The 27,963-nt window shown below is 36.5% G+C and overlaps 1 protein-coding gene across 6 annotated transcripts in view; it reads right to left on the bottom strand.

Annotated features, from left to right (window-relative positions):
* Positions 1 to 1,079: 1,079 nt before the first annotated feature.
* emid1 (EMI domain containing 1) overlaps positions 1,080 to 27,963 on the bottom strand; it is a 119,880-nt gene continuing 92,996 nt past the window's right edge. Inside the window, exons 9-17 of one of the 6 annotated variants that reach the window (XM_028458352.1) lie at positions 22,523 to 22,630; positions 12,905 to 12,994; positions 12,701 to 12,753; positions 12,539 to 12,601; positions 11,399 to 11,443; positions 11,146 to 11,190; positions 8,485 to 8,496; positions 3,981 to 4,071; positions 1,080 to 2,136 (exon numbers count right to left, since the gene is read on the bottom strand). In XM_028458352.1, the coding sequence (XP_028314153.1) occupies positions 2,003 to 2,136; positions 3,981 to 4,071; positions 8,485 to 8,496; positions 11,146 to 11,190; positions 11,399 to 11,443; positions 12,539 to 12,601; positions 12,701 to 12,753; positions 12,905 to 12,994; positions 22,523 to 22,630 (641 nt within the window). In that variant the 3' untranslated portion in view covers positions 1,080 to 2,002. Of the gene's footprint in view, positions 2,137 to 3,980; positions 4,285 to 8,484; positions 8,497 to 11,145; positions 11,191 to 11,398; positions 11,444 to 12,538; positions 12,602 to 12,700; positions 12,754 to 12,904; positions 12,995 to 22,522; positions 22,631 to 27,963 lie in introns of all 6 variants that reach the window. The other 5 variants (XM_028458353.1, XR_003674855.1, XM_028458354.1 and 2 more) reach the window with 5 other exon arrangements.

A 27,963-nucleotide genomic window follows, 5' to 3' on the forward strand; every position in this document is an offset into this window, starting at 1 on the left:
GAGAAGAGCGCAATAATTTTTTCCGGAGTTATTGCCCTTTTTCCGTTTTTTTTTACTCGGTTCAAGGTATCTTCAAAGGGGACAGCTTTTCTCAGAAACCATTTAAGATACGATAACCAAATTCGGTGTACAGCTTCACGGTATCAATACCTTGATGGAGTTCGAAAATGAGAAGCAAGCAATTATTTTTTCCGTAATTATTGCCCTTTTATCGTTTTTTTTTAAACTCGGTTCAAGGTATCTTCAAAGGGGACAGCTTTTCTATAGAAATCATTTAAGATAGTTAGTAATTTTATCTTCTGATGTGATAATATTTTCTTATGTATACATCTACTGTAAGTTCTTAGATTCAGGACATTTAGGAAAAGGTTGTGAGTTATAATGAGAACCAATTTGGTGGGGGATGTTTATGACTATTAAAAGGTGACCTCATAGGTTCATAACAGGAACTATGCACAATAATAGAATTAACATTTATAAACTTGCAAATATGCAGTGGGAACTACTCGCCAGGGTCAATTACATTTTTCAGTTACAATTACGTTTTCAACTACCCATGTTCAATTACAATTCAATTACGGTTACAGTAACCAGCATTTTTTCCAATTACAATTAAAATACAATTAATTTTCTATCCTCAGAAAGTCTATTACAATTATGTTCTCAATTACTAAAGATCAATTAGAATGAATCACAATTACTGAGCCTGAAGTAAATAACCTAATAAAAGTTAACCTTCCTCTTGTGTTAGCATCTCTTATGATAACGAGTCCTAAATCAGCTGTAAAATACAATAAAAACAAATATCTATCATGTAATTTCTTTTTTATCTCTTGGTTACCTTGTCAGGCTTCATAATTAAAGGTTTTAGAAGTTTTGGTGTCGGCATCTGAGCCTATTTTGTGTCAGTATACCCCTCAGTTAAAAAAATGTTTAAATGCTCAAATGTGGGAAAGCTTGATATAAAACATATTTTAATAATTGTTAAATACATATGTGTAGAAATGTACATCGAACTGTAACATAGTTCCCCAGTTTTGCATGAAATTATAATTGAACATTTTTATAGTCAATTACCTAAACTCAATTACAATCTAATTAAGATTATGAGAGCAACAGATTTTTAAAATTACAATTGTAAATACGCCATAATTGTAATTAATTATCAGTTACACAATTACAATTATAACTGACCCCAACCATGGTTCCTACTGCTCAGAAACACATGGAAACCAGATGTTTTATATTATTATTTAAAAGGTTACCTCATTCAGACATAGCCTACGTATATGTTCATAACAGGAACTATGTGCAATAACAAAATAATATTTATAAACTTGTAATAAGCTCAATAAAACTCCAGAAAACAATAACCAGGAATCAATATTTGCTCCTTGGTAAAGATAGTAGCTCTAATAACCAGTACGGTGATAAACTTGGTGATATTACAGTACGGTGCAGAATTTACTCTGTCTCTGGTAGCTTATGTCTCCGAAATGTTTCCGGATGTTTCCAGGTTTTAATATCTCCCGAGCAGAAAGGACTTCATCCTTTTAGTGCACGACATAACACTGAGTTTAACACAGTATAACTAAATAATTACTAGGCGAGGGAGGCTGTAGTTTCCGGCTAACCAAACATGCTGATTATGGACTAACTTGGGGTGTGAGTTACATTGAAAAGGTAATACAAAAGCAGTCTCTTTGTCTTTGATTTCTCCTTCAGTCCCTTTCCTTGAACGACCCTTTTTGTCCGTTAGCTTGCGTACGAGCACCAAAGATGTTTTACCTCCCTCAGACAGGAAATAAATACAGAAGGAGCCGTTTGTTGTTTTCAGGGGAGGGGGGTTCACGTGGGTCAGACTAGTTCTCACGTTTCCCAGACGGAGCACCAGTGGAGTTTCCCTGAGGTGTCTCCCATCGTAAATGTAGCAATGTTGTTGTTTCCCATTCAGTCTAAATGTGCTGAGTGCTGATCTTCAGAGGGGGTGTGGGGAATTGGCTTATTTCCCTCGAACCTTGGTGTCGCTGGACAAAGGAGAAGCAAGTCGATGTGGAAGTGCATCTGCTCGCTTATCTCTGTAGAAACTAGTGGAGATTGTGCCGAAGGGTCCGTCCCCAGACCCTAGATCAGGCTCTGTTGGAGAAAGACAACAGTTGGAATGGGGCCTCCTCCCGTCCATCAGGAAGTACGGACATGTGTGCGGAGTGTGCTACAGACGGATATACTGTACAATCCAAGTCTAACCGTTGATATGATCATTAGTAAGGGTGTTCCGATCCAATATTGACATCGGATATCGACCTGCATAGGAAATCTCTGATGTAATATCTATTTTTATCATTGGATTTTTTGACGTTATTTTTCAGGGTCTATTCATTTTTCTTCTTCTTTATTTTTATTCCATTGTAGAATATTCTTAGGTATGTTCACACCGAATGCATAATAATAATAATAGTAATATATATTATAATAATAATGCAAAAATGATTTGTAACAAAATTGATAATGTTGAATACAAAATTTGCGCCAACACATTGTTTAATGTTGTAAATTCATGATCAAATCAGGGCGGCAGCTGCTTTCTGCTTCGCTTTTGCTGCAGTACCGTACATGAACTGCTGGGTGCAGTGTCGCTTCATCATTTACATTGTGAAGAAGAATTGCACAACAGAAAAAGAACCAATCTAAAGTCTCAAAAGTTTGGGACCATTTCACTGAAAACTTATACGACAAATGTTTTGACCACTAGTAGAGGGGTGGGAGGTGGGGGGTGATGCTCCCCTTACCCCCAAACACTGCGTATGGATTACATTCAAAATCAATGTCAATGACGCGACGTCAAACGACCTCCCTTCAAGCAACGCGACTCGCGCGATTCCAGCAACTCAAACATGCGGTCGCTGGAAATCGCTCAAAGTTGAAATTTTTTTTAACTTTTCAAGCGACTTCGAGTGACGCTGTGTCGCCACATCCAATCGGCAATGAGCTTCTCCCCACATCACTCCCCGGTCATCACATCACACATGAAACTAGCAAAAAGCATGACTAAGCAACTATAGTCGCTGAAGTAGCGTTCGGTGTGAACGCACCATTATGTTTAAGGTGAAAATGGGTCCGTTTTTTTCATACCTACTGTTGCTGATTATTGTTCTCGGGGTAATATAACTTGATTTCTAACATTCCACACTACTAAATAAGTCATAAAAGTATGTATGATTTGTGCTGATATCAGATAAGATCAATATCGGCCAATATTCAAAGATTCAATATTGGTATTTGTATTGAAAGTGAAAAAGTTGTATTGGAACACCTCTAATCATTAGCGTGTATGTGATGCTAATGTGTAGTCCCACGATTACAATCATAAACTAACACCACTGTCTGCTACAATTGTTAAAGGTGGAAAAAACCGATGGGTTGGTGGTCAAACCAGAAATCCTAAACGTACAAATTAACAATTACACTGGGATACACATACCATCATTTGAGAAACACTGATCTATTTACCTTTAATATTATAATATACAAGATATATGTACAGTATATAAGCTGTTCTATCTTCTTGTGAAAGGCAAAAAGTGAACAACTGGATTTTGTGTGTAACACTTTTTTTATGCATGGTAATAAAGAGAGTTGAGCTCTGAAGAAACCTCTTTATTTACTTTGTTTTACTGTATGTGTTTTTCCCTCAGGACGACAACACAACTCATTGTCAACAAAGCTTCAAACAGTTCAAACTTTAGCAAAAAAAAAAACAATACGTAAAAATTAAACAAAAAGAACAGAATATACAAATAAATTTTGGAAAAGGTAAAAAAAAAAAAACATCCCACTTTGTTGCCGTTAAGATTTCAAATTCATAAATCACACATTTGTAACAGACATCTAGTTGTAGAACATGCGTGTGTGTGTTTTTTAATGTTCTATTAGAGTAAAGGAGGGAAGTGTGGGCCAGCGGAGAGGCTGAGCAGCGTTACCTGGCCAGATGATTGCCTCCAACAGTGTCACCCTGCGAGACAGAAGCTCAAGGTCTGCCTGCAAGTCGTGGAACATCTGCAAGCTAATGTCCTATCAGAGAGCAGTGACAGGGGGGTGTGAGGGTGTGCATACACCGGTCCGTGTCCCTGGGGGGGGGGCTGCTCGTGACTGTTCCCACTGCCTAAAGGAGCTGACCCTGCCTCAGGCCTCCTACTCACCATGAATACCGATCATAGTCTCGAGGATTAAAACCCTCTCTGCTAAGATCTTCAGCGCCTCCCTGATCTGATGTATTCCGTCTCCCTGTGAAAATAGATACAGCCGTCAAGGTGAGGGGCGCAGGCCACAGGACGGCTCGCCAAGATGCAAGTCAGTGTCCACAGTCCACCAGGGTTGGGCTCAAATTGTAATTGCGTAGTTGGTAATTCATTACAATTATGACGTAATTAGTGAGGATGCCATTTTTTTACTCCGTCTGCGTCAACTCCTCCAAGACCGTTTGTCAGACAATTAAGCTATGAAAAGTTCAGAAAGTTCCTGATATTTATGTTTGTACTTTTATAATTTAATATTAACAGCTCGTTGTAGGTTAATGCTAATGTTATGTTAATGCTAAGTTAGTGCGAATGCTAGGTTAGTGCTAATACTAGGTTAATTGTAATGCTATGCTAAGGCTAGGTTAGTGCTTATCATAGGTTAATGCTATTGCTAGGCTATTGTTAATGCTAGGCTAATGCAAAAGCTAGGTTCAATGCTAATGCTAAGCTAATATTAATATTATGCTAATGCTAAGTTAATGCTAACGTTAGGCTAATGCCAAAGCTAGGTTAATGCAAATGCTAAGCTAACATTATTATTATCCTAATGTTATTACAATGCCAAGTTATGCTATCCTAATGTTATGCTAATGCAGTGCGACGCAGGCCAGCACCTGCATCCTCACTGGCATTTTCTTCAGGAAATGCAAATATTGTAGTTACGATTGTAATTGAAAAAAATTTTGTTGCTGTTGTAATCATAATTGAATTTTAATTGAGTTCAGATAATTTACTAAGTAATTGTAATTGGCATTAAAATTCTATAAAAACTGTCATTCAAAATTTAATTAAATGCAAAACTGGGGAACCATGTTACAGTTCTATGGCTTAGACATATGTAGTTAGCAATTATTAATATATGTTTTACTTTAAAAACTAAATTAAAATCAAGGGGTATATACTGACAGGAAAAAATTAATAAAACAAACTAACTCACCGTAATCTTAATTGAGCTGTAATTGAACATGGATAATTCAAGACGTAATTGTAATCAAAAAATGTAATTGAGCCCAACCCTGGTCCACATTGTTGCACAGCACTGACAATCTCCATCATCTCCCACATTCTCTGATCATGCTTCTGTTTGAAGTCAGTCTCTGCCATGCTTGGCTGGGCAACATCAGCATGCACATCACAAACCAGCATCATGCTGGTGACAAACCACTTGACCAGTAAACATAGACTGGATCATGCTATCTGCATTCTTTATGTTTCAGGTAGTTCAGCCGAGTCAGTATTTAGATTCAACTGTACAGCGTCTACACAAGTCACTCATTGTCATTAAAATAGGAAACATCACAGCTGGACAGGGATATCTGAGTTGGTTTTGGTTGAAAGATAAATATTTAGAGCTCGTCTCTAGTTGTAAAAGAAGCTGAACAGAAAAAAGAAGCAGACAGAGCAGAAAGCTTCACCACATATAAGACAAAACATGCAGAAGACCACAAACACTGTTGGATTACAAGAAAAATAAACTTTGACAAAAAGGGCAAAGTTCCAGTTATTTAAATTACAGTTTGAACCTTACTTTGTGGTTGCCAGGGCCGTAGCACCACATTTTGGGCCCTGGGTATAAACCATATTGTTGGGCCCCTACTGTAAGTTATGTACATTTTTTTTTTTTAAATCCAGAAACTATACTAGTATTCTTGCATTATTATATAAGCTTTTTTTTCTTCACAATAAACTTATGGGTTCATATCAATTGCTTATATTTTATAAATCTGTTCTACTATATTTTAGTGATTTATTGAATATTGTGTTTGTGACATACTTTTGCTCCAATTTAGCGGTGGCTGGTAATTTTTTAATTTTCTGTGGGGAGGGGGGCGTATAACTAAAAATAAATATATATATACATATACTGAATTATACCGTATAACTATATATATATATATATATATATCTTGAAAAAAATGTTTTCTAAATAATTTTATTTCCAATCAAGATTATTTGTGCAAAAATAATGCTCTGTCATTTAAATGTGCGAGTGCACATTTTAATTGAAATAATATATTGCCTAAAAAAGATGATTAAGCAGTTGCTTTCCCTCATTTCACCTTCTCTCCCTCTCCGTTCTTTCCTTATTTCCTTGCGTTTTTTGACTTCTGGTTTTCCTTTCTTGAGGAAAGACATGGTTTCATGCTGCTGTCTATCGTACCATTTAAAGAGGGTGGTAGCTAGGGCCCCGATGCAGCATAAATAATTGTTTTTTGTGCAAAAATGTGCTTAACAACCAGCTTATTTTCACACAGGGCCCTTTTCATTCCAATATAAATAATCTAAAAATGTTTAAAAAGCATTTCGTACATATATATATATATATATATATATAAAACAGACTTGACATTACAAAACAAGTTTATAGATTAGAACAAACTTGAATCTTTCCGCATGACGTTTAGACCAGTGATGAGTTAAAAATATCACCATTTTGAGAATAGATATTGAGACATAAAAAAGAAAAGAAAAAAGGAAAAGCATAAAGGGAAAAATAAAGAAAAATGAAACAAAAGGAAAGAAGTAGAAAAAGAAAGAGAAAGAAGGAGAAAGTTTGACAGAAAAGGGGAAAAAAGAAAAAAGCAAAAAAAAAAAATACAGAAAAATTAAACAAAAGGAAAAAAGTAGAAAAAAGAGAAAAGAATGAGAATTTTAAAAAAGGAAAAAGAACATAAAAAGGAGAAAAATATAGAAAAAGGAAAATCCGGTTTTTCGACTGACCTCTACTCTTGTATCCCCTCAATGCCAGCAGTGACTCAAAACAAGGACAAACTTCAACTTTTAAATGTTATAGTAAATAATCAACCTTGAATCCTACTTAAGTGAATATTTTCTTTTTATTCTTCATTCAATGGCATTTATTGAACTAAAATAATCATAGACAAATAGTGATTTAGACCAACTTTGCTCTTTTTGCATATTAGTGTTTAGGACAAAAATAAAGTGAAGTACAGTATGTGTCATGCCTGAAGATGAAAATCATGCAAAGGAAGAATAGCTGTATCCACTCCACTCACATTAGAGCACAACACCTTCAAACCCAACAGGAGCACCACTTATGGAGCGATTTGGCATATACATCTCTCTAATAATCTAATAAGTATGAGATTCATTCATCTATTGATCATATTTGTGGGTCAAATAGATTCACAATTGTTTCCTGAAGCTTTTTGAACTGAGTGCTGCTATGTGTTATTGCATGTTGCCTATCCGTATGTACAGTATGTATATGCCAAAGTCAGATGCTGAAAAGGTGACTGTGAGAGGTGGCCATGGGGACAGAAGCTTGCAGAGGGGGGGTCAGACATCAGTCCCGAGCACACCCCAAGGACCCACAACGACACATCAACACACACGGAAATCACATCAAACGCTGCAATCATCATAATTCATGACACAAAAACAGTAAATATCAGATACAGTATGTGGTATAACAACCAGGGTTGGAGTCAATTACATTTTTCAGTTACAATTATGTTTTCAATTACAATTCAATTACGATTACAGTGACCAGAATTTTTTTTCTCCAATTACAATTAAATTACAATTATACCCTCAGAAAGTCAATTACAATTACGCTCTCAATTACTAAAGTTCAAATACAATTAAACTCAATTACTGAGCCTGAAATAAAGTTAACCATCTCTTATAATAACGGGTCCTAAATCAGCTGTAAAATACACTAAAAACAAACATCTATCATTGAATTTTTTTCCTATCTATTGATTACCTTATTAGGCTTCCTTATCAATGAAAATATAGGTATTAATATCTTTGGTGTTGGCGTGTGAGCCTTTTTTGTGTCAGTATAACCCTAGATTATATTTTTTGTAATTAAATTTGTTTACGCGGTTCCTCAGTTTTGCTTTAAAATATAATTGACAATTTTTATCGAATTCTCACGGCAATTACAATTACAAAGTCAATTATCTGAACTCACTTACAATTTAATTACAATTACGACAGCAACCGTTTTTTTTTTTTTTTACAGTTACAATTATAATGATGCCATGATTGTAATTAATTATTTGGTACCTGGTTAAAATTAGAATTGACCCCAACCCTGGTAACAACAGGTGGAAAGTATATGATCTGAAGGAGAAAAAGAAACGAGGTGGAACAAACAACACTTGATTCAGGCACAGAGTGAGCACGTGGTGTCATTAATGGATATATTGTATCTTACATTGAGATTGCTCTTGTAAATTGAGAAACAAAAGATGAAAGAAAAGTGTTAAACATTGGATTTTACAGCTGAACAAAAATCTTTTCGTCATAGTCTGAATTTCACAATGTATCAGGCCATTAATGACTACTTACCATAGAACTGATTTAAAAGTCATGGAGGGTCTCCATTAGAGTGTTTTAGAATGTCTCCCTGCTTTAACACACTTTACTGGAAAAACTTAGGCTGTGTTTGAAATCGCATACTAATGTGCTACTCATACTAAGTCTAAGTATGTTTCAATTAGATTGTATGGAAAGACTGAGTGCACAAGAAATACCCAGATATATACTATATAGGGACATTTTTTAAGTATGCACGGTAGGCCATGGCAATATATCGAGATTCAAGATATATTGACTTTTCCATTTTGGTGATATAGAAAATTACAGCATCGCCGATATCAAAAGATTTTTAATTTATAGCTTATTATGTATTAAAACACTTGTTTTGGGAGTCGCTGCTTTAGCTACTTCTCAGAACAGTATGAAAAGATCAGTTAGACGGATTTTATGAGTGCGTCCTAACCCAGACCTTCCACTAAACAAGCCACACTACAGAAGTCACTCACACATGCTGTCCCTTCTAGGAGAAAAAGATAAAAGTGGCACATATTGTGCAGCTGTGTTTAAATAAATGTGCCTGTCTGGCATTTCACATCAGAAACTTTGACCTAGAATTGTCTTTCTGGTAAGACTTTATTAAGTTAAAAATATCAACCGCGAATTCAGTGAAATGACTCGGTTCCACCGAGTAAAACAAATGAAATTGTGCGACGTAAAATCATAATGTACGTTGAATTGTCTTTGAAACGATATATCACACGACTGTGTTCCGATAAATTTAGAAATGACCGGAAAAGGGTTTTTTCAAAAAGGTCTCTGAGCGGCTCTTGACATCCGCTCATAGAATATCCATGTCAAATTACAGCCCGATTCAACGAGCATTAACTGAGGAGTAGTCATTTGAAAAAAGGGGCCCCCTGGCACCCCCGTGGGACCAACGGAGTAATGGGCTCCATTCATATATTGGTATGTGTCAATGATTCAGTACCACCAATTGTCGCAATATTGGACACAAATAAATGAGAAAACGACTTTAATGGAAGTTGGCAAAAAAGGGGCCCCTAATTAAATTGTGCAAGGCATAATCATAATCTACGTTGAATTACCTTTGAAACAATATATCACACGACTATGTTACCATAAATTTGGAAATTACCGGAAATGGGGGGTGGGCACCCGGGGCCCCTACCACATTTCAAAAAAGGTCTCCGAGTGTCTCATCATATTTATTCATAGAGTATTCATACCAAACTGCATTCTGATCTAACAAGAACTAACGGAGGAGTAGTCATTTGAAAAATGGAGCCCCCGGGGTCCCCTGGCGCCCCCGTGACACGTACGGGGTGATGGGCCCCATTTATATATTGGTATGGGCCAATGATTCGGTACCACCAACCGTCGTAATATTTGACACGCAAATAATTGAGAAATCGACTTTCGTTTTTCTTTTTCTTTTGGGGGCCTTGGGGTCCCCCTGGTCCCCATGAGCGTCGATGCGTACACATCCATAGATTATACCTACCAATGGTCACCCCTTTTCAAAACAAAAGCATCTCTTCTTGTCTTCCATTAGTTTTTAACACTTTTGTAAATTGGGCTCTTGTTTCACAATGGAGGGTCTCTGAAAATTCAAAATGTCAGCATGAAATGTGTTTCATGGATTAAATTTTAGTTCAAGGGCCAAAAAAGGAGCAGTTTCATCTCAAGTGGGCCACAGATTTTATTTATGTAGGAAAATTAGTAATTTCAACAATACTGTACCCTAGTTTGCACTTCTACGTCTACATAAAATACAAAAATATGTAAGAAACCGACCATATCCAAGCAATAAGTGACAGATATCAGTCCCACTAGGGTCTTCACTTTAAATTGCCTAGATTTTGTGACCAATTTCTATTTATTCAAGGAAAATATTATGTAATAATTTGAGTAAAATTGAAGGATTTTGTAACAATTTTGAATTTTTTCTAACCGTTTATCATTAAAAATGACTGTGATGGTGCGATATAAATACTGGGAAAACTGTGAACACCTGCACATATTGTTGAGTTTCATTTATAAAATGATTCATGTTTTCTCTGTCATTTTTACTTTCTCCGGATTTGGCCCCAGGGCCATGAGTTCTACACGTGTTCTATTTGGTCACTTTCTCACATAAAATGTTTTCAGAACTTTTCAAGATGGAGAATCAACAGAGATATTTAGCCTCAGTGTGATTCAGGTTTTTGTCGTTGTATGTTCCAAATGCATCTTGGGAAACTTGGAAGTACACTTCAGTGGGAACGCTCATCATCCTAATCATACTTATAGTATATAGTAGACAGTATATACTCATTGAGATTGTAGTGCATAGTACGGAGTGTGCCATTTCAAACACAGCCTTAGTTATCATGCGGCTCCACCAAACATGCTGGACAGGGACCCTCCAGGACCACAGATCTAAATAAGCTTCACACTTAATTTTTTTAAGGTACATCTCAATTGTTCTTAAATCTAAAAATATTTTATTTAATTGTCCCCAATCAAAAAAAAATCCTTCTAACCAGTGTTTTCTTACCGGCAAGCCCTTCTCTCCTGGCTCTCCTTTGGGGCCTGGCACTCCCTGCAAACAAACAGCAGTTTACAAAGACAGAAGGAGCTCATTCTTTCTGTCATTGCATGTTGTGGTGTGGTTTCTGTAAAAACTGCTCGTAAAAGTAGTTTACAGTCACATGACTAGTAACTGAGGCTTCACGTTTTGTTGTTTCACTTTTATATATTCATGCACTCCATCAATGAGTTTACAGTGGGCAGAGAGAGGTGTGGCTTACCGGCTCGCCTTTGAAACCTCTCTCTCCTGGATAACCTAGAGGACCCTGAGAAAACAAAAGCAGATGGTTTTGAGAAGAAAATAATCTTCACGGGGGTTTGATGCAGCTGTAAATCATTTTTTATGGCTGTACATAAATTATAGAAAATGTATCTTTTGTATTCTTAGACAGGAAAGGTTTTTTGTGATTTTCCTTTAATTTTTGGATATTCTTGTTCTTGTTTTGTTTTTCATCATTTTGTGTATTTTTTGTCATCATTTTGTGTATTTGTCTGTGATCTATGTTTTTTGCTGTAGTTTTGTGTATTTTTGGTGTCATTCTGTGATTTTCTAGCCATAATGCATTTTGTGTACTTTTATTGCTGTCTTATATGTTATTGGGGTATTTGGAGTCATTTTGTGTGTTTTTGGAGATATTTAGTTTTGTTTTTTGTTGCCATTTTGTGTGTTTTGTAGCCATATTGTGTATTTTTGTAGGTTTTTTTGTATCTTTTTGGAGTCATTTAGTGTATTTGTCTTTGGTGTATGTTCTTTGCAGGAATTTTGTGTATTTTTGGTGTCATTCTGTGTGCTTTTCTACCTGTAATGCCTGTCTTTTGGAGTCATTTTGCGTACTTTTGTGGTTGTGTAATGTGTTGATGGGGTAATTTTGTGCATTTCCGTTTTCATTTTGTGTGTTTTTGGAGTCATTTTGGGTTTTTTTTGTTGCCATTTTGTGTTTTTTGTAGTCATTTAGTGTATTTTTGTATCTTTTTATAGTCATTTACTGTATTGTCTGTGGTGTACAGTATGTTCTTTGCTGTAGTTTGTGTACTTTTGGTGTCACTATGTGTGTTTTTCTAGCTGTAATGCGTGTCTTTCAGAGCCATTTTGCATACTTTTATCATTATTTTGTGTTATTGGGGTAATTTTGTGTGTTTTGTTGTCATTTAGTATATTTTTGTTGTTGTTTTGTATCTTTTTGGAGTCATTTAACTTATTTTTCTGTCATTTTGTGAGTTTTTGGAATCATTTTGGGAATTTACTTTACTTTTGCTACATAAAATTAGATTGAGGGCTGCACATGGCCCCCAGGCCAGCACTTGCCAATGGCTAACTTAGTGTTTAAAACACATAAATAATCCAAATGGAGGACACTCACTCTATCCCCACGTTCTCCCTTTGGTCCTACAGGACCATGTGTTCCTGCAGCTCCAGGTTTCCCCTGTATGAAGTCACGCAGCAAATATTAAAGGACAAAGATGCTTTTGTGCAACAACAACATTCAAACTGCAGTAAGCCAAAATAATGTTAGCAAGCTTACATTCTGTCCTGGTGGGCCAGGTGGTCCGAGTGGACCTCTGGGACCTGGGGGGCCTGCACAATCAAATAAACATCATAGGTTATGTTTGCCATTATGTTACTCTGCACATGTGTAAGGCCAGATTTTAGCACATGATAACATTTGGTTACCATGCCAGAAAGTGTTTTAACTTAGGCCAGGTTTAGCCATCAGGAATAAACTTACCTACGGGCCCAGGAGGACCCTGAGGTCCAGGAACAGGTGACCCTCGAGAGTCATGGAAAGTGTTGGTGAAAAAGGGGTCTTTTCCTTGACCTGGAGAGAAACAATGACACGTGTTTATTCAGATACAGACGTCTTTCTCTGTAAATGTTTCAAACAAATTCAAAAATACTGATGCTTCACTTAAAGATTTAGCTTTCAGTTAATATACACATCTCGCCTGGTCTTCTAGCTGCTACAGGGTCACAGGGTGATGCATAAGGAATAAGGTAGTGAGGTCATTCTTTGTCATTCCCACACACTTACATGTTGTAAATGTTTTACGTTACTCGTGAAAAACGAATAAATGACAAATGATTATAAAACACAGAGGCAAGCTACAACTCATGTAATGGATTTTCAATATCAGCAAGTGGTGAAATAACCCCAAAGTTTGGGTCCAAAATAAAAATGAACAAGTTGCATAATGGAAAAAAAAGTCGTATCCCAAGAAAGAATAATATTGATACTATAAATTAAAACAGATCACATTATTATCTTACATTCCCACATGCAGTTATGGGCCAGAAGAAATAGTGAAAAAAGTTTTTTTTCGGATTTCAAGAGACTGTCACCAAAGAACCAATATGTGACTAACCATTAATGATGTGAACAGTCTATGTACATAGCTCTAAGCTGAGGCATATGCTACGTTGTTTACTAAAGGACAAACACCAGACACTTTTTTCCAATTTTGAAGGGCTGGCATGTCCACCAGATAGGATGTATAGCAGATATGTTTATATATTCTGATAGAGTAGGTGGAGCTGTATTATTATACCAAATTTTCAGTTTGATATATGATGTAATTCCTGAGATATTGGAAACTGAAAATGGAAGAAAAATAAAAACTCACAAAAACCAATAGATACCCCCTTCACTAAATTGGCCATATCTTAATCCGATCAAACTAAATATGTATAGTGTGCCTATTGAATAATCACAGAATAATTGGTAAAATTTTCAGAATATTTTTAGATCGAAGTGCATTGGTCATTTGTGAAAGCGTGTGTAGGGCTTGACAGAGACAAGTTGGGGCCACCAGCAGGACCCTCAGTTGTCTATTTTTGTTATTCAGATCATTTGTCCTGGAGATTTGTTGTGATCTAAACTATATTCTGGGTGCAGAACCCAATTATTGTACTGACTGCCATTCAAAGTTTCTCCCAACTCCCTAAAATACACTGTAATGTGTTTACAGCAGATGTAGAAAAGATCATGAAGTTCCATCCCTTCTGAATTCAATTCCATGACCAAATGCTGCTGACACCAACATGAAGAGATCTTTGTAAAAAATAGTTTATCTCCAGTCATATATTCTGTTTTTTATTTCATCTCTTGGGAGTAGACAGTAGTTAAACATGCGAGGCATCGCCACTTTTTTTGTGCAGTGCAAAAGTTTATTTCACCACTAGAGGGCAGTGTCTCCCAACAAACAATCACATCTACTTAGTCCATCATCCATCCATTTTCAAACCCACTTGCTCCTGTCTCACAGGGTCACAGGGATCTACTTAGTCATGCAGGTAATAAATCTGTAGGGCAGTGGTTCTCAATATTTTCAGCCTGCAACGAGACTGGGGACCCCCACTGTACCTGTGGTTGAACACAGACATGAACATTGAAGAACAGTCATGTGTAGACAGGGCCATCTATAAGGGGGAATAAAGGGGGGAGATTTTTGGGGTCCATCCATAAAATGATGGTCCATTGTTCTATGAATCTGTGATAACCACATTTATTTATTTATCAGAATAATATCTACTGTTATCCAGGAAGTTTAGTATTTGCACCATAGTTTATAACATCTTAAAGATGTAAATCCTTGTTTTAATCAGAAATAAAATGGGTTGCAAATTAGAATGGCCAAAAATGTACAGAAAAAGTGGCAAAAAGGGTTCAAAGTGTTAATACTGGAACATATAGTAGGAACAATGAGATTCGATTAAATTGGCAAAAATAAGCATGAAACATGGTGAAAAGAGGTTAAAAATTACAGTAATTGGTCAACATAAGCAACATTAGGTAAAAAAGGCAGTGGAAAGGGTTTATAATGTCTTGAAAGTGGAAAAAAATGACAGAAAAGGCATTGAAACGCGAGTAATGTAGCAAAAATGCATTTAAAGGAGCAAAAATGTGTCAAGAAAAAGTGATGAAAATAGGTTAAAATATGGCAAGTTTGATGTAGTTGCAGAAAAAACGTGAAAAAACAAAAAGAAGCAAAAATGTACCAAAATGGTTAAAAAAATATTCTTCAGCCTTCTCATCACACATGACTGTAATGAATGTGTCAGGCCATAACTCCGTTAGCAATCAGATGTGTTAGACTGTGGGACACATTTAAATAGCCCACAAGATCGCAGTTCTCCAAAACCAAGTTTAGAAAGTGACCGGGGAAAAAATAAGAACCTAAATGCATTTAAGAGTTTAGTGAGCAGTAAATCAAACAAATGCAGCTTTTACAGTGAGCAACTATTAAAAACACTAGATTTGAGCCATTACAGGAGCGAGACCCTTGGGTTGCCCTACTGAGAGATCTAATCTCTGCATGAAGCTTTGGGAGACAAAGGGAGGAGTAGGAGTTGTAACGGCTGACATCCACAAACTGTCAGACCACCGCATGCACCCCACCAACCGATCAAAACACGAGGTGACACCTTTAAACCAGGAGCTTCAGATGCAGAGGTGAAAGTAATGGATTACAAGTACTCACGTTACTGTAACTGAGTTGCTTTTATGGGTACATCAGTAATTTGACCTGTACTTAAGTATGTTGTAAAAGAACTACAGAAATTTGTTACATTTCTACACCAAACCATTACTAGTAAATTATTATTTTTTGTTGTTGCAAATAATCAATGGACATTGTGAAACCAAAAAAATGAAATGACCAGGCATCACATCTTAGCCGACCAATCAGAATAAACGTAATGCACCGCGCCATAACAGAAACAAAACTCTAAAACGGGTGTTTTAGAATTCATAAATCTAGCTATACTATGAGCCTGAAATTTTTTTTTTATTATTTCAAAAATTAATTGGTGTAATTATTTATTTATTTTTTTTAATTCACATTTTGACAAACTTTATTTTATACAGATGCTTTTGTGAAAAATAAATAAATAAATAATAATAATACATTTAATTTTTAAAGAACTTTACATTTAGTAATCTCAAAGTGCTACAGAGACAAGGGCAGAGAAAAATAAAATAAAATCAATAAACGATAATAAAACATAATTCAGCAGAAAGCTTTAGTAAAAAGAGAGGTTTTTAGGCCTTTCTCAAAACACAATAATAAAATTAAGTTCCAATTGTGCAAGATTTGATCTCTTCCTATTTATGTTTATACATGAGATGTTTACTGTATGCAAGGGAACCGTGGCAAGATTTATTACCAAAAATAAATGTGGGGGTATTATTTAATTGAGCACATTTTTACTTGTACTTGAGTTTTTTTAATGTATGACTTACTTGTAAATATACTTGAGTACAATTTCAATCACGTAACAGTACTTATACTTGAGTAGGATATATGAGTGCTCTTTATACCTCTGTTCAGATGCTACTTCTACACTTTTCTTTGTTGCTTATTAGCAGCGTTGACCATTACTTTCAAACTGCTCAGCACACTTTGGCTGTGCTATTGGAAACCACTTCTTTTTTGTCTGCAAACATAAATTCCAACATCCTTATGTCAACTAAAAGCCAACCAAGTCAGTGTTTTCCAAAGGAAGCTCAACACGAATCCCTCCTGTGTCCCTGCTGTTACTTTGATGTAAAAGTCACAGAAATCACCATTCCCAGCTTCACTTCTTAACCCTCCTATTACCCTTGGGGTCAATTTGACCCCATTCAATGTTTATCATTCAAAGCACAATTTACTTATTTTTTCGCTTCATATTTCATGACTTTTCCTAATTTGATTGGTACAATTGACTAAGCATGAAATGATCATGATAACATTCTTTCAATGTGCTGAACGCATATTGCACGCATTGGTGTTCCTCTGGGGTCAATTTGACCACAAGCTGTTTTAAGTGTGTAAAACTTATCCATCTGTGTGTCACCTTACATCCCCACACCTGCAGGTTCAGAGTTGATACTTTTAAGTTGATACATGACATGGTGAAATAAAAGGATTACTGTCAACGAGGTTTTGGAACAGCTCTTTCACAGTGAAAGTGACATAGAGGAGGATGTGTCTGAGACAGATGACTATAGTGAATAACCCCAAATACGTTACAAAAATGAAGATACAAATGTGTAAATATGTTTATGAGAGGAAAAGGGGGTCAATATGGTTGATTCTGTGAAAATCATGAATGTGCACCCCAAATTAGAAAAGATTTGGATGACAGATTTTCAAGACACACTAAGTCTAAAGCTGAAGGTTTGACCTGATGGTGGCGCTGCAGGAAAAGTTATATAATCACAGCAACCAATAGGGTTCATACTCTAGTGGTCATTAATGTTGTCGGGAAATTTGAGAAGATTTGGATGAAAACTATTCAAGATTAAGTCCAATTTAACAAGAAAAGTTTGTCCTGATGGTGGCGCTACAGAACACAGTTTATTTATCAAGGCCTTATTGATGTATTCAACACAAAAGCTTGGTCAACATTTTTCTGAAAATCATTTTCTGGAGGCAAATATCAGATCGACCCCAAGGGTAAAATGTGTAATATTTGAGGATAATAGAAGGGTTAAGAGACCCTCTTCAAGAATCCCACTCTATATAAAGACCCTATTCTTCACACTAAGTCCAGGCCTTCGTCGGTCTCACAAACATCCGACAAAGCCCATCCAACTCCGAGCCCAACATCTGGAAGCTGTTGAGTGACATCAGTGGTGAACAGGTTCTCATCCCAGTATGTGAGCTCTGTGCTGAACTCATTGTGTCTAATACTTTGATTCTCTGTTCTACTTGGCCAGTGATCAACAGGAAGCTTGTAGTAGTGAAAAGATTATAGTCAGTCAGTCTGTTTCTGATTCTCTGTTCTTCCAAATCTTTTGCAGCTTAAAACAGAAAAATCACAACTGTTTAACAAGTCCAGCTGGAAAGCATGCACTATGACCAAATACTAGCATCATAGTATGAACCTTCATTATTCATCTGATTATTAATCAATAACAATAGGATTATTTATTAGTGAATATTGTATTTATTTGTTTGTCTGTAGCAGGATTACGTCAAAAGTACTTAACGGATTGTGGTAAAAACAAAAAAAAAAAAAGATGGTAACACTTTACTTGAAGTTTTATATATAAGGCTAACATTATGCAGTCATTATCTGTCATTAGCATGAATAAGGTGTCATGAAGTTTTATCAGCTTTTAAGAAGAAAGAATATTAAACATCACCAAATCTCCTCTTTGCCAGATATTGGCAGTTATGTGGATCAGTGATATTGACTCACACTTTAAAGGCTTGTTAGAAATGTATATTCCCGTTAATAATGACACAGTAGGTCCAAATGTATAGACATGTTTTCAAAATAAATGGCAATTAAATGTGCAATCTGGATCTGATCCAGATGAAACTCAGTGGGGTCACTGAGAAACCAAACCAACATAAGTGGGTCAAAATATATTAAAGATCCGTCAATTATGAGCAGAGATATGAAATTGTGAAATTTTGCCAATGATGAGCGATAGGGATTTTTTGATATGTCAAAAATGATCCAGAATCAGTGTATTGATCCGGATCCCCTCCAAAATGTAATGGACTCTTTCATGGCGTAAGGTATATGTTCTTGGTAACATTTTTACCCTAACCCTAACCCTATGCCCCGGGCCTAACCCTAATACCCTAACCTAAAACCCTAACCCTAACGCTATGAATCGAGAAAGATAACCGAACCTTAATCCCAGACCCAGCTCTTGTCACTCCCATTCGGTTTTATGTGGAGAAATACAGTATACGGGAGTTGGAACGAAAAATGTAGCAGTGGAAAAGAAGAGGAAGAGGAGGACACAAAAAAGTTGGGAGAGAAGGGAAAGAGGGGAGACGTGGACATCTTTATCACATCGAGGCCCTGACTGATCTTGGAGCATGGTGTTGACCGTGCATTGCCTTTTCATCCCTACACAAAATGATGAATGATCACGTTCGATCACTACCCTAACCCCACTAGATCCCTCCACCTAAAGGTGGGAATACTGTGTGATTTTTGGTCTACTTTGATCCAATTTTTCCCTTGTGTGTCTGTTTTTGGGAATCGGGTCAAGTCTCAGCTAAATCGTGTGTCGTGCATTGTGTAGCATACATGGAGTCATGAGAAGCGATTAACACCTCATGACCAGCTCCCGATCAGCAATCGTATGGTCGTAAGAAAATCAAATATGTTTAAAATCCTGATCGCTCTTCGTGAGGGCATCGCACTGTTGAAGCAGTGCCATGTACCAGTTTACCTCAAACTCTCACACTGAGCATGCGCGAACGCCGTAGGACCGCTGCAAAAATGACTGACAGTACTGTTCACATCTGTCCAGCCAGTTCTTGCTGCATTGCATCACTGCCTTTTCTTTTTTGAAGCTCTTTTTGCCGAGTGTCTATCCACTTCTGGGTTCCTCTTCTTCTGTTTTAATGGCAATGCTTCAGAACTCTTCTTCTTCTAATTTTTACGTTGCATTTCCGGAAACAAGACCCCCGACATGTTGTGTATGGATGTACAGTTTGAGGAGTTAGATCGTGTGTCGGTCCATATAGTGTGGGAACATGAATCGTGAGCTGCACACATTCAGACTATGTAATTGAATTGCAGTTTCAGATGGAGCTGAGCACAACGATTGAAAAAAATCGCACAGTGTATCCTAGACTTAACACAAAAAATGCCAACATTGCTCCAAAGGTGTCATAATTTACTGTTGACAGCATTCATGACACCTTATTCATTCTAATGACAGCGTAATGTCAGCCTTTATGTATAAAATTTCAAGTAAAATGTTACCAAAAAGATACACCTTACGCCATGAAAGTCCATTAGACGGTGAAGGAGAGCTGAGTGCGGGGCAAGGGAGCGCAGATGTGCACACCGTACCCAGCGGCCACAAACGCATCCCCCGCAAAAGAAAAAAACAAGCAACTTTAATTTAAACGTTAATATGTTAATAAGTAAATACAGTTAATTTCAATGCGAATATTTTTACATCACCTAGATGCAGGTGGTTTTCTGTTCAGAGTTATATAGAATGTCTTATTTATGTTTTGTGCCTTGTATTCATTTACTTGCGGTTAATACAAGTCCAAGCACATTTGTTGCTGCTGCTGTTGCTTTTTCAAAATGCACAGTATCTAAACACTTTTTTTTATTTTTATCCTTTATATTCTGTATATATTTTAAAATCTTTCTACTGTTACTTAACACCGTGGCTCAGAGAGAAACATTTTTTCTCTCTCGATTTTTCTGTATGTCCAGTGTAAACTCATATAAGACCAGCACATGTTGAAAAATTGACAATTAAAGACGACTTTGACTTTGATATTTCTGATTATGTTTATTTCTTTGATTAAGACATTTTCTGTGTTAAATGCAAAAGTGAAACAATCAAAAAATGCATTCCTTTTGAAACGGGCTCATGAGAAACTGCTTTGTATTACGGCACCTGCTGATCATCCTCCTCCACTTCCATGACATCATGCTCCAACCCGTGTTGTTTAGCGATGCTGTGCAGCATGCAGCAGACCATAATGATCTGGGCTACTTTTTTGGGGCTGTAGAGCAGAGCTCTACCAGTGCGATCCAAACAACGGAACCTGCTTTTCAGCATTCCAAAGGTGCGCTCCACAATGTTCCTGCTGCTGCTTCATCCAATAGCTCCAAAATGTCATGGGCTAATAAACGATACATTCTTAAAATTGTGAATTAATTCATACCAAAAATATTAACTCGAGGTGTGAAAATGTGATCCCTCGGTCGTCTTTCCTCTCGCCTGCACCGTCTCCTCACAAAAATCACTGCTGCCATCACTATCACCTGGTTGTGGTGCGTGTTACATTTATGGGGAAAAATGGGGGGCCCAATCAAGTCCAGGTTTGATGAATTGCATTGTGCCCACTGCATTAATTTATTTGCATTTCCTCCTCCCTTTTTTTTAGGCCCCTTATGAGATCCGCCAACTTTACATATTCATCAGAGGGAAACGCGCTAAATGGATAGAGGGCGCATTGTGACGCGTAGAAGACGCGCAGTCCTGATTCCCTGGGGTTTGTTCCCTTTATTAGCACGTGGAGTGACGTTAACACCTTTAGTGAATGTGCCCCTGAGTGTTGAATCATGGCACCATGATCAATATCACTGATCCACATAACTGTCAATATCTGTCAAAGAGGAGATTTGATGTTGTTTAATATTCTTTCTTCTCAAAAGCTGATAAAACAAGAACTTGCTTGATTTATAAAATTATTCATTAATGATAAAGTAACTATACAACAATTGAGTAACTGTTAACTGCCACCGGGAGTCAGTTTTTAAATAAAACTGTGGACACTATTAAGGTATATAATGACTGCAAGATCACATAGAGACTAATGTTTGACTTTTACAACTTCTCTGGAGAAAAAAAAAGTTGCTTTTAAAGCTGATATCCGGAGGATGAAAAGAGAGAGAGAAAATTCAAATGCAAACATCTTGATGTCCCTCCCTAAACAGCTCCACTTCCCCCCCCCTGCCTCTGCCAATCTTCCAGAAGCCACACCTCTACTTTTGTTGACCCCTATGGCGGAACATAACAATGTGTAACACACGAACACACATGTAGTATTGTTTTTCACTAATAAAACATGTTTATTACCTGTCCATGAGAAATGTCCAAATTCTGGTCCGATTGGAATTCTTTTAAATTAAGCAAGTCCCTCCCCCTTTGGAAAGCAGCTCTGAGATAAATTCTGTTGCGGTCACAAAGACGTTTATCCAATAAGCAAACTTTGTACTCGCACTTTTCTTTTGTTTTTTAGTAGAAGCTTTGGCGTTTCGGAGCGCTCCTCCATGATGCTATGCTGCTCAGAGTGAAACCTGTTTGCTGTTGTGACGCACGGCATTGTTTTCGTGCACAGTTTACGCACACGCATTCACTTTGATTGACAGTCTCCGCTACAGGATGTCGAAGCCTATTGGCTTAGCGTTGGTGACGTGATTTTCTATTTGTATAGGGGTTTCTAAGACATTGATGTATATAAATGACCACAGGCAGTATACCATAGTAAAAGACTAGTTCGGCATTTTTTCGAATTTCAAAAGAATGATATATAAACATAGATTTCTCAGAAACTCCGGATATAAACTTTTAAGGTAAATGAAGCCAAATGTGCAGATTTTACCAGATACACTTGCAATACCAATGTTCGCTTTATAAAGTATGCAAAGCATTGAACATGTACTGTATGTATAATAGGCTGGGATGTTTTCTTGGTACAAGTTCCCTCTGCTCAAAAATCAATGGGTACAAAAAATCCCAGATACAAACAAATGTTCTCAAATTTTTGATCTCATACAGCTTCTTGCATGAGGACCAATGTTTTTTTTTTTTTTTTTTAATAACCACAGGAAGAAGTATTTGTTAAATGTGATGTGATCTTACGTTGATCTGGTTCTGGAATGCGGGCACTGGCTGGCGCGGGAGGACCTGGAGGTCCCGGTGGACCGGGTAGACCTCTCTCTCCTGGGAGTCCTGGTGGACCACGGGGTCCTGCAACAGATAGACACACTGTTCTCAGAGGTTATGACACGGCAGAATATCAACGTTTTCTCCAGGAGTAGCAAAGACCACAGTGGGCTGAGTAATGATTGTGGGTGATGGGATGATAAGAGGAAATAGTCTGAAGGAAATTCAAGCTGAAGGAATCCAGGGCTCATGTGGGATGATAAAACTTCAACATGTCAGGCACAAGTTTGTATTTGGGTATGTGCAGGGGTAAAAGTAATGAATTACAAATACTCACGTTAATGTAATTGAGTTGCTTTTATGGGTACTTATATATTGGGTATATGGGTATATATATATATAATTCTAAATCAGTAATTTTACTTGTACTTAAGTACGTTTTCAAAGAAGTAAAGTCATTTGTTACATTTCTACACCCAACCGATACTGAGTAAATTATTATTTTTGTGATTATTTTTTCATTGCCGTTTCATGGTCTTATTGAACATAATGTGTTCATCGTCGTGCCATTTCTGATCAACGTTCAGCCACTTTCTATGATTCAGGTTGTGGTTACTACCGCTTATGTTGTTACCCACATGGCACTGTTTTAGAGATCATAAATGTAGCTATACATAGAGCTTAGTTTTATTTTAAATTTAATTAATTGGTGTTATTCTATTTAAAAAAAAGAAATGTACATTTTGACAAACTTTGATTTCATACAGATGCCTTTGTGGAAAATAAATTAAGTTCCAATTGTGCAAGATTTGGTCTCTTCCTTTTTAAGCTTATACATGAGATGTTTACTGTATCCAAGGGAACCGTGGCAAGATTTATTACCAAAAATAAACGCGTAGGGTGAAAGTAACTAGTATCTTTTACTTTGAGTACTATTTAATTGGGCTACTTATTATTTGTATTGAGTATTTTATGTATGACTTACTTGTATTTGAGTATAATTTCAATCACGTAACAGTACTTCTACTTGAGTAGGTTATATCAGTACTCTTTACATCTCTGGGTATGTGTGTTCAATTCAGTGGTGACAAGTAACAAAGTACAAATACTTCATTACTGTACTTAAGTAGTTTTTTCTGGTATCTGTATTTTACTTGAGTATTTATTTTTTGGGCAATTTTTTTACTTTTACTCCTGACTTTTTTAAAAAAATATCTGTACTTTCTATTCCTTAGGCTTTAAAAATGAGCTTGTTACTTTAAAGACCGAAGGTGACGTCACGGCATAAAAAGACTCAAACCAACAACCACTTCTGCTGCTTGTGAGAGGCTTTTCAGCAGCAGGGCTCGTTTACAGAGCAAAGAGGACACGAGTTCATTCTACAAACCTGGAGAACATTATTCTCTTGAGGCTAAATGAAAAATGTTGGTAGTTTGAGATTTTTTTTCTGTTAGGCAGGTCCCTTAGTTTTATGGTTAAGAGGGGTGTTGAAAGAAATCTATTCGGCGATAAATCGCAATATGACGTCACGCGATTCTCGGATCGATTCTAAATGGTCCAAATTGATTTTTTTCAATTAAAAAAAAAAAAAAATCATAATATTATTTATTTAAATTTTTTTTACCTTTATTTAACCAGGAAAGTCTTTTCCACTGCAGGAGACATTGTAACTGCACAAAGAAGTCACTGAAACCATGTTGACCAGTTTATGTTTTTTCAATAAAATCTAAAAAGAAATGCTAATGTTCTGCATTTATTTGTTGTTCTAGGCATATATCTCAGTTAAGTTGAACTAAAGTCATGTTGCACTAAAGTCAAAGTTGATTTAAAAGCCACAGGCAGATTGTATGTTATTTTTTTATTTTACCTTGTTGGCACATGGCATGCTAAAGCCAATGTTTTGAGTGTAAAATAGCCAATGAATTATATTTCATACATAATGTTCTCATGAAGGTGTACACATTTACAGATTAGTTGTTTCTTCAGCCATATATACGTATAAAAAAAGAAATCTCAATAATCACCTTATACTTTAATATCAGGATATATCGTATCGTGACCTATGTATCGGGATACGAATCGTATCGCCAGATGCCAGGTAATACACACCCCTACTGGTTAACATTTTCAAGTTTTTAAAAAAAGTGAAACTCAAAGCTTCTCTGGGTTTAATTGAGCATTTGCATTTTATTTCCACATTTTATCTATGAGGTAAAATCTCTTGGTGTTCAAATGTAACAAATTTAACTTGTTTCCATGCACCGCTATTCTACAATTTTCTTTTTTACTTAAGTACATCGAGTACAGGGGTCTGCAACCTGCGGCTCTGGAGCCTAATGTGGCTCTTTGACTCTTATGCAATGGCTCCCTATAGCTTAAAAAAAAAAAAAACTATCGAAATAAATAGTTGTTTTTTTTTTTACAGAGGCTATTAATGATTAATGACAAATAAAATCAAGATATAACAATGTGTTAACCAAAATAAATTGTGCAATGACTTTCCTACTTCACCTCCTGCAACATCTACAGACCATCAACTTTCCTGCACCTGTGGCTAACCTTAAGTTTTAAATCCCTGGTAAAATAACTGAACCAACAAAAATACTATTCTGGAAGAAAATGGAGATTTTTATTGTGTGGGAACAGATTCATGTAACCATCAATGTGTCGGTTAAATATGTATGCTTTATGTGTGGCAAAAAATGAGCAATTAGCATGTGTTGATCACATGATCATGTGTTATCAAATTCAAGTTACTTTTTGTAGCCTTTCAAATACATTAACTAAAAAAAAAAACTTCTTTATATAACATTGTGTTCATGTAAACTGAGATGTGTAAGAATTTGAAGATGAAAGATACTGTTTTATTTCTTGATGTTAATTTATTTTATTTTAAATTGTTTTTAAGTTTCCATTTACATGATCAATATAAGTAAATCAAGTCAAATGAAATCAAACATTATTCTATATAATTTTACCTGTATATAAGTTATTACACTGTATTGTCTTCATTGAAAAGGTATTTTTTTGGCTCCAGGAGGACTTTAATCCAGGTGCTATGAAGTTAAATGGTTCCCTGGAGAGTAAAGGTTGCAGACCCCTGATCTAGTAGCATCAGTGTTGTGCTAGTTACTGAAAAAAAGTTACTAGTTACCGTTACTAGTTACTTCATTAACAAAGTAACTCAGTAACCATTTTGATTACTTACACTAAAAAGTAATGCGTTACTGGAAAAAGTAACTTTTGAGTTACTTAGAATTAAAGAATGTATTATTTATTTTGGGTCATTTGTGTCCATACAGCTTCATATCAGTGCTGTAATTATATAATAATTCACTGTTGATCAACTGCTATAAAACAACCATAAATGATGTGCATATAAAGCAAAATTAAAACAGTAATTTTTCAGCCTTAGCACAGTAATGTAAAGTAAGCTGTGCATATTCCAGGTGCACATTCTGCTGTTGAAAATGCTTATGTAAATAAAAGTTCAAAAACTAATTCACAGCATTTTTCTCAGCTACACAATGCTAAGCATATCAGGCTAACGAGCTGCTGTTAGCAGTGACTCAGCAGCAGCGACAGGCTTCTTATTTACAACAACATACCGTGCAATAGTTTGGCTGAAGTGTCCCTGGATAACAGTCACAGTCCATTAAAATACAGCCACAGCGTTAGCTGAGCTTCACGGATGCATCTTTTGGAGACAAAAATATTTGACTCGCCATGATTGGCGCACGTGATGTAAACAGAAACACGCTGACAATGCTTCTTCTTCTACTGTTTTACTGTGTTTGGCACAGCATCCCGCAAAAATATGTATCGCCACTGTAAACAGGAAGTACACTGCTGCTAGCAAAGTCACGGACAAACGCACCATACTGTAATGGTAACGGCATTATTTCTTTAGAAAAATATTGCGTTACAGTACTAGTTACTGTCAAAAGTGACGTTGGGGCGGTAACGCGTTACTGCCCAACACTGAGTAGCATGTATTTTTTTATACCTTTACTCAAGTAAGGGAGCAACTTCAATACTTTTACCAGTCATTTATATTCAACTATCTATACTTGTACTTTAGTATTGAAGACTAGTACTTTTGCCACCTCTGGTTACGTTACTGGGAAAGTCAGGAACAAGACGGGGGAGGTGTTGTGCTTCACTTGGTTGTCTGTGTTTCTTTATAATTAACAAGAGGATAGTATTTAATGACCCTGTACTGGGAAGCTATTCAAGGACACGGCAAAAGTCAAATAAACACCAATAAACTCTGCAAAGTGTTACAGGGCACAGGATCACAGAAACTAAAAGCTTTCTGCACACACACACTTAGCCTTTCTAAGTGTGTGTGTGTGTGTGTGTGTGTTTAAGAGGCTGTAGTTGCTCCACATGTGCTGGGTAGTGAAAGCGTCTCGTCTCTTTCTCTCCCGTCATTATTTTAAAAACCTTCATCACAACATGTGACCTCATTGTTTGGACTCCCTTAAGGTAACGCGTTCCCGTGAATAATAAGTTCTCTCGTCTCCAAAAATGCTGACAGTTCACTAATCACTGCTCTGCGATGAAATATTATCTCAGCCTCTGATTTGACACCACTGTGGGACGTTGCCACTTTGTGTCAAACGCGTAAATGACAGTGTTTGGGATGTTTCAGGGCTAATGTAATCCAGAGTCCGATTGCTCCCACAGCACCCACGTGACTTATCAATGGAAACAATTACATGTTTTTTCCTGTGAAATAATGAACCCCTCGAGCACTGAATGGATGCTGCGACAGAATATGAGCTAAAGTTTGAAAATCAATTGTCCTGTAACTTATTAAGACTTTTCATAACATGAATCACAACTTCTAACAAAGTTTGCTCCATTTTCTCCCCCTCCAACTAAAAATGTGTCTACATCTACATGACACAGAACTCGTTCCAGGTTTGTGTTTATCTTTCAATTTTGATGGAAAAAATCTGCACAATAAGAAAAACACAGCCCTGCTTTTGGATACTTATGAAGTAATGGAGACAGAAAAAACAATAACACCAGAGGCATATGGAAATCATAAGAACCCTGGGCTTTTGTATATGTATAAGCTCATGTTCATTTCAGATGGTTCAAGTCACGTGGTGCCTCTCAGAAAGGGTTTTGGGGTTTAGAGTTAAAGCTTTACCTCAACCTTCTAGTTACCCAGCAGCAGGCACAAACCAGGGGTCATATTTAAACTTCTAATACTCAAACAATATGTGTGCAGTGTTCAAGAAGCCTTTCAGCTTACTGAGAGTAAAAGTCATGGTACACCACAGACACAAACATGCATTTTACTGCATAGTCAATTTAGAAATAACAATGGACCTATCATTTTTGGAAAGTGGAAATAAATTAGACAAGCTGAAGCCTGTTTAGATCGAAGAAGAAGATGCAAACAA

This window comes from Gouania willdenowi, chromosome 9, assembly GCF_900634775.1.
Source record: "Gouania willdenowi chromosome 9, fGouWil2.1, whole genome shotgun sequence".
Taxonomy (NCBI): Eukaryota; Metazoa; Chordata; class Actinopteri; order Blenniiformes; family Gobiesocidae; genus Gouania; species Gouania willdenowi.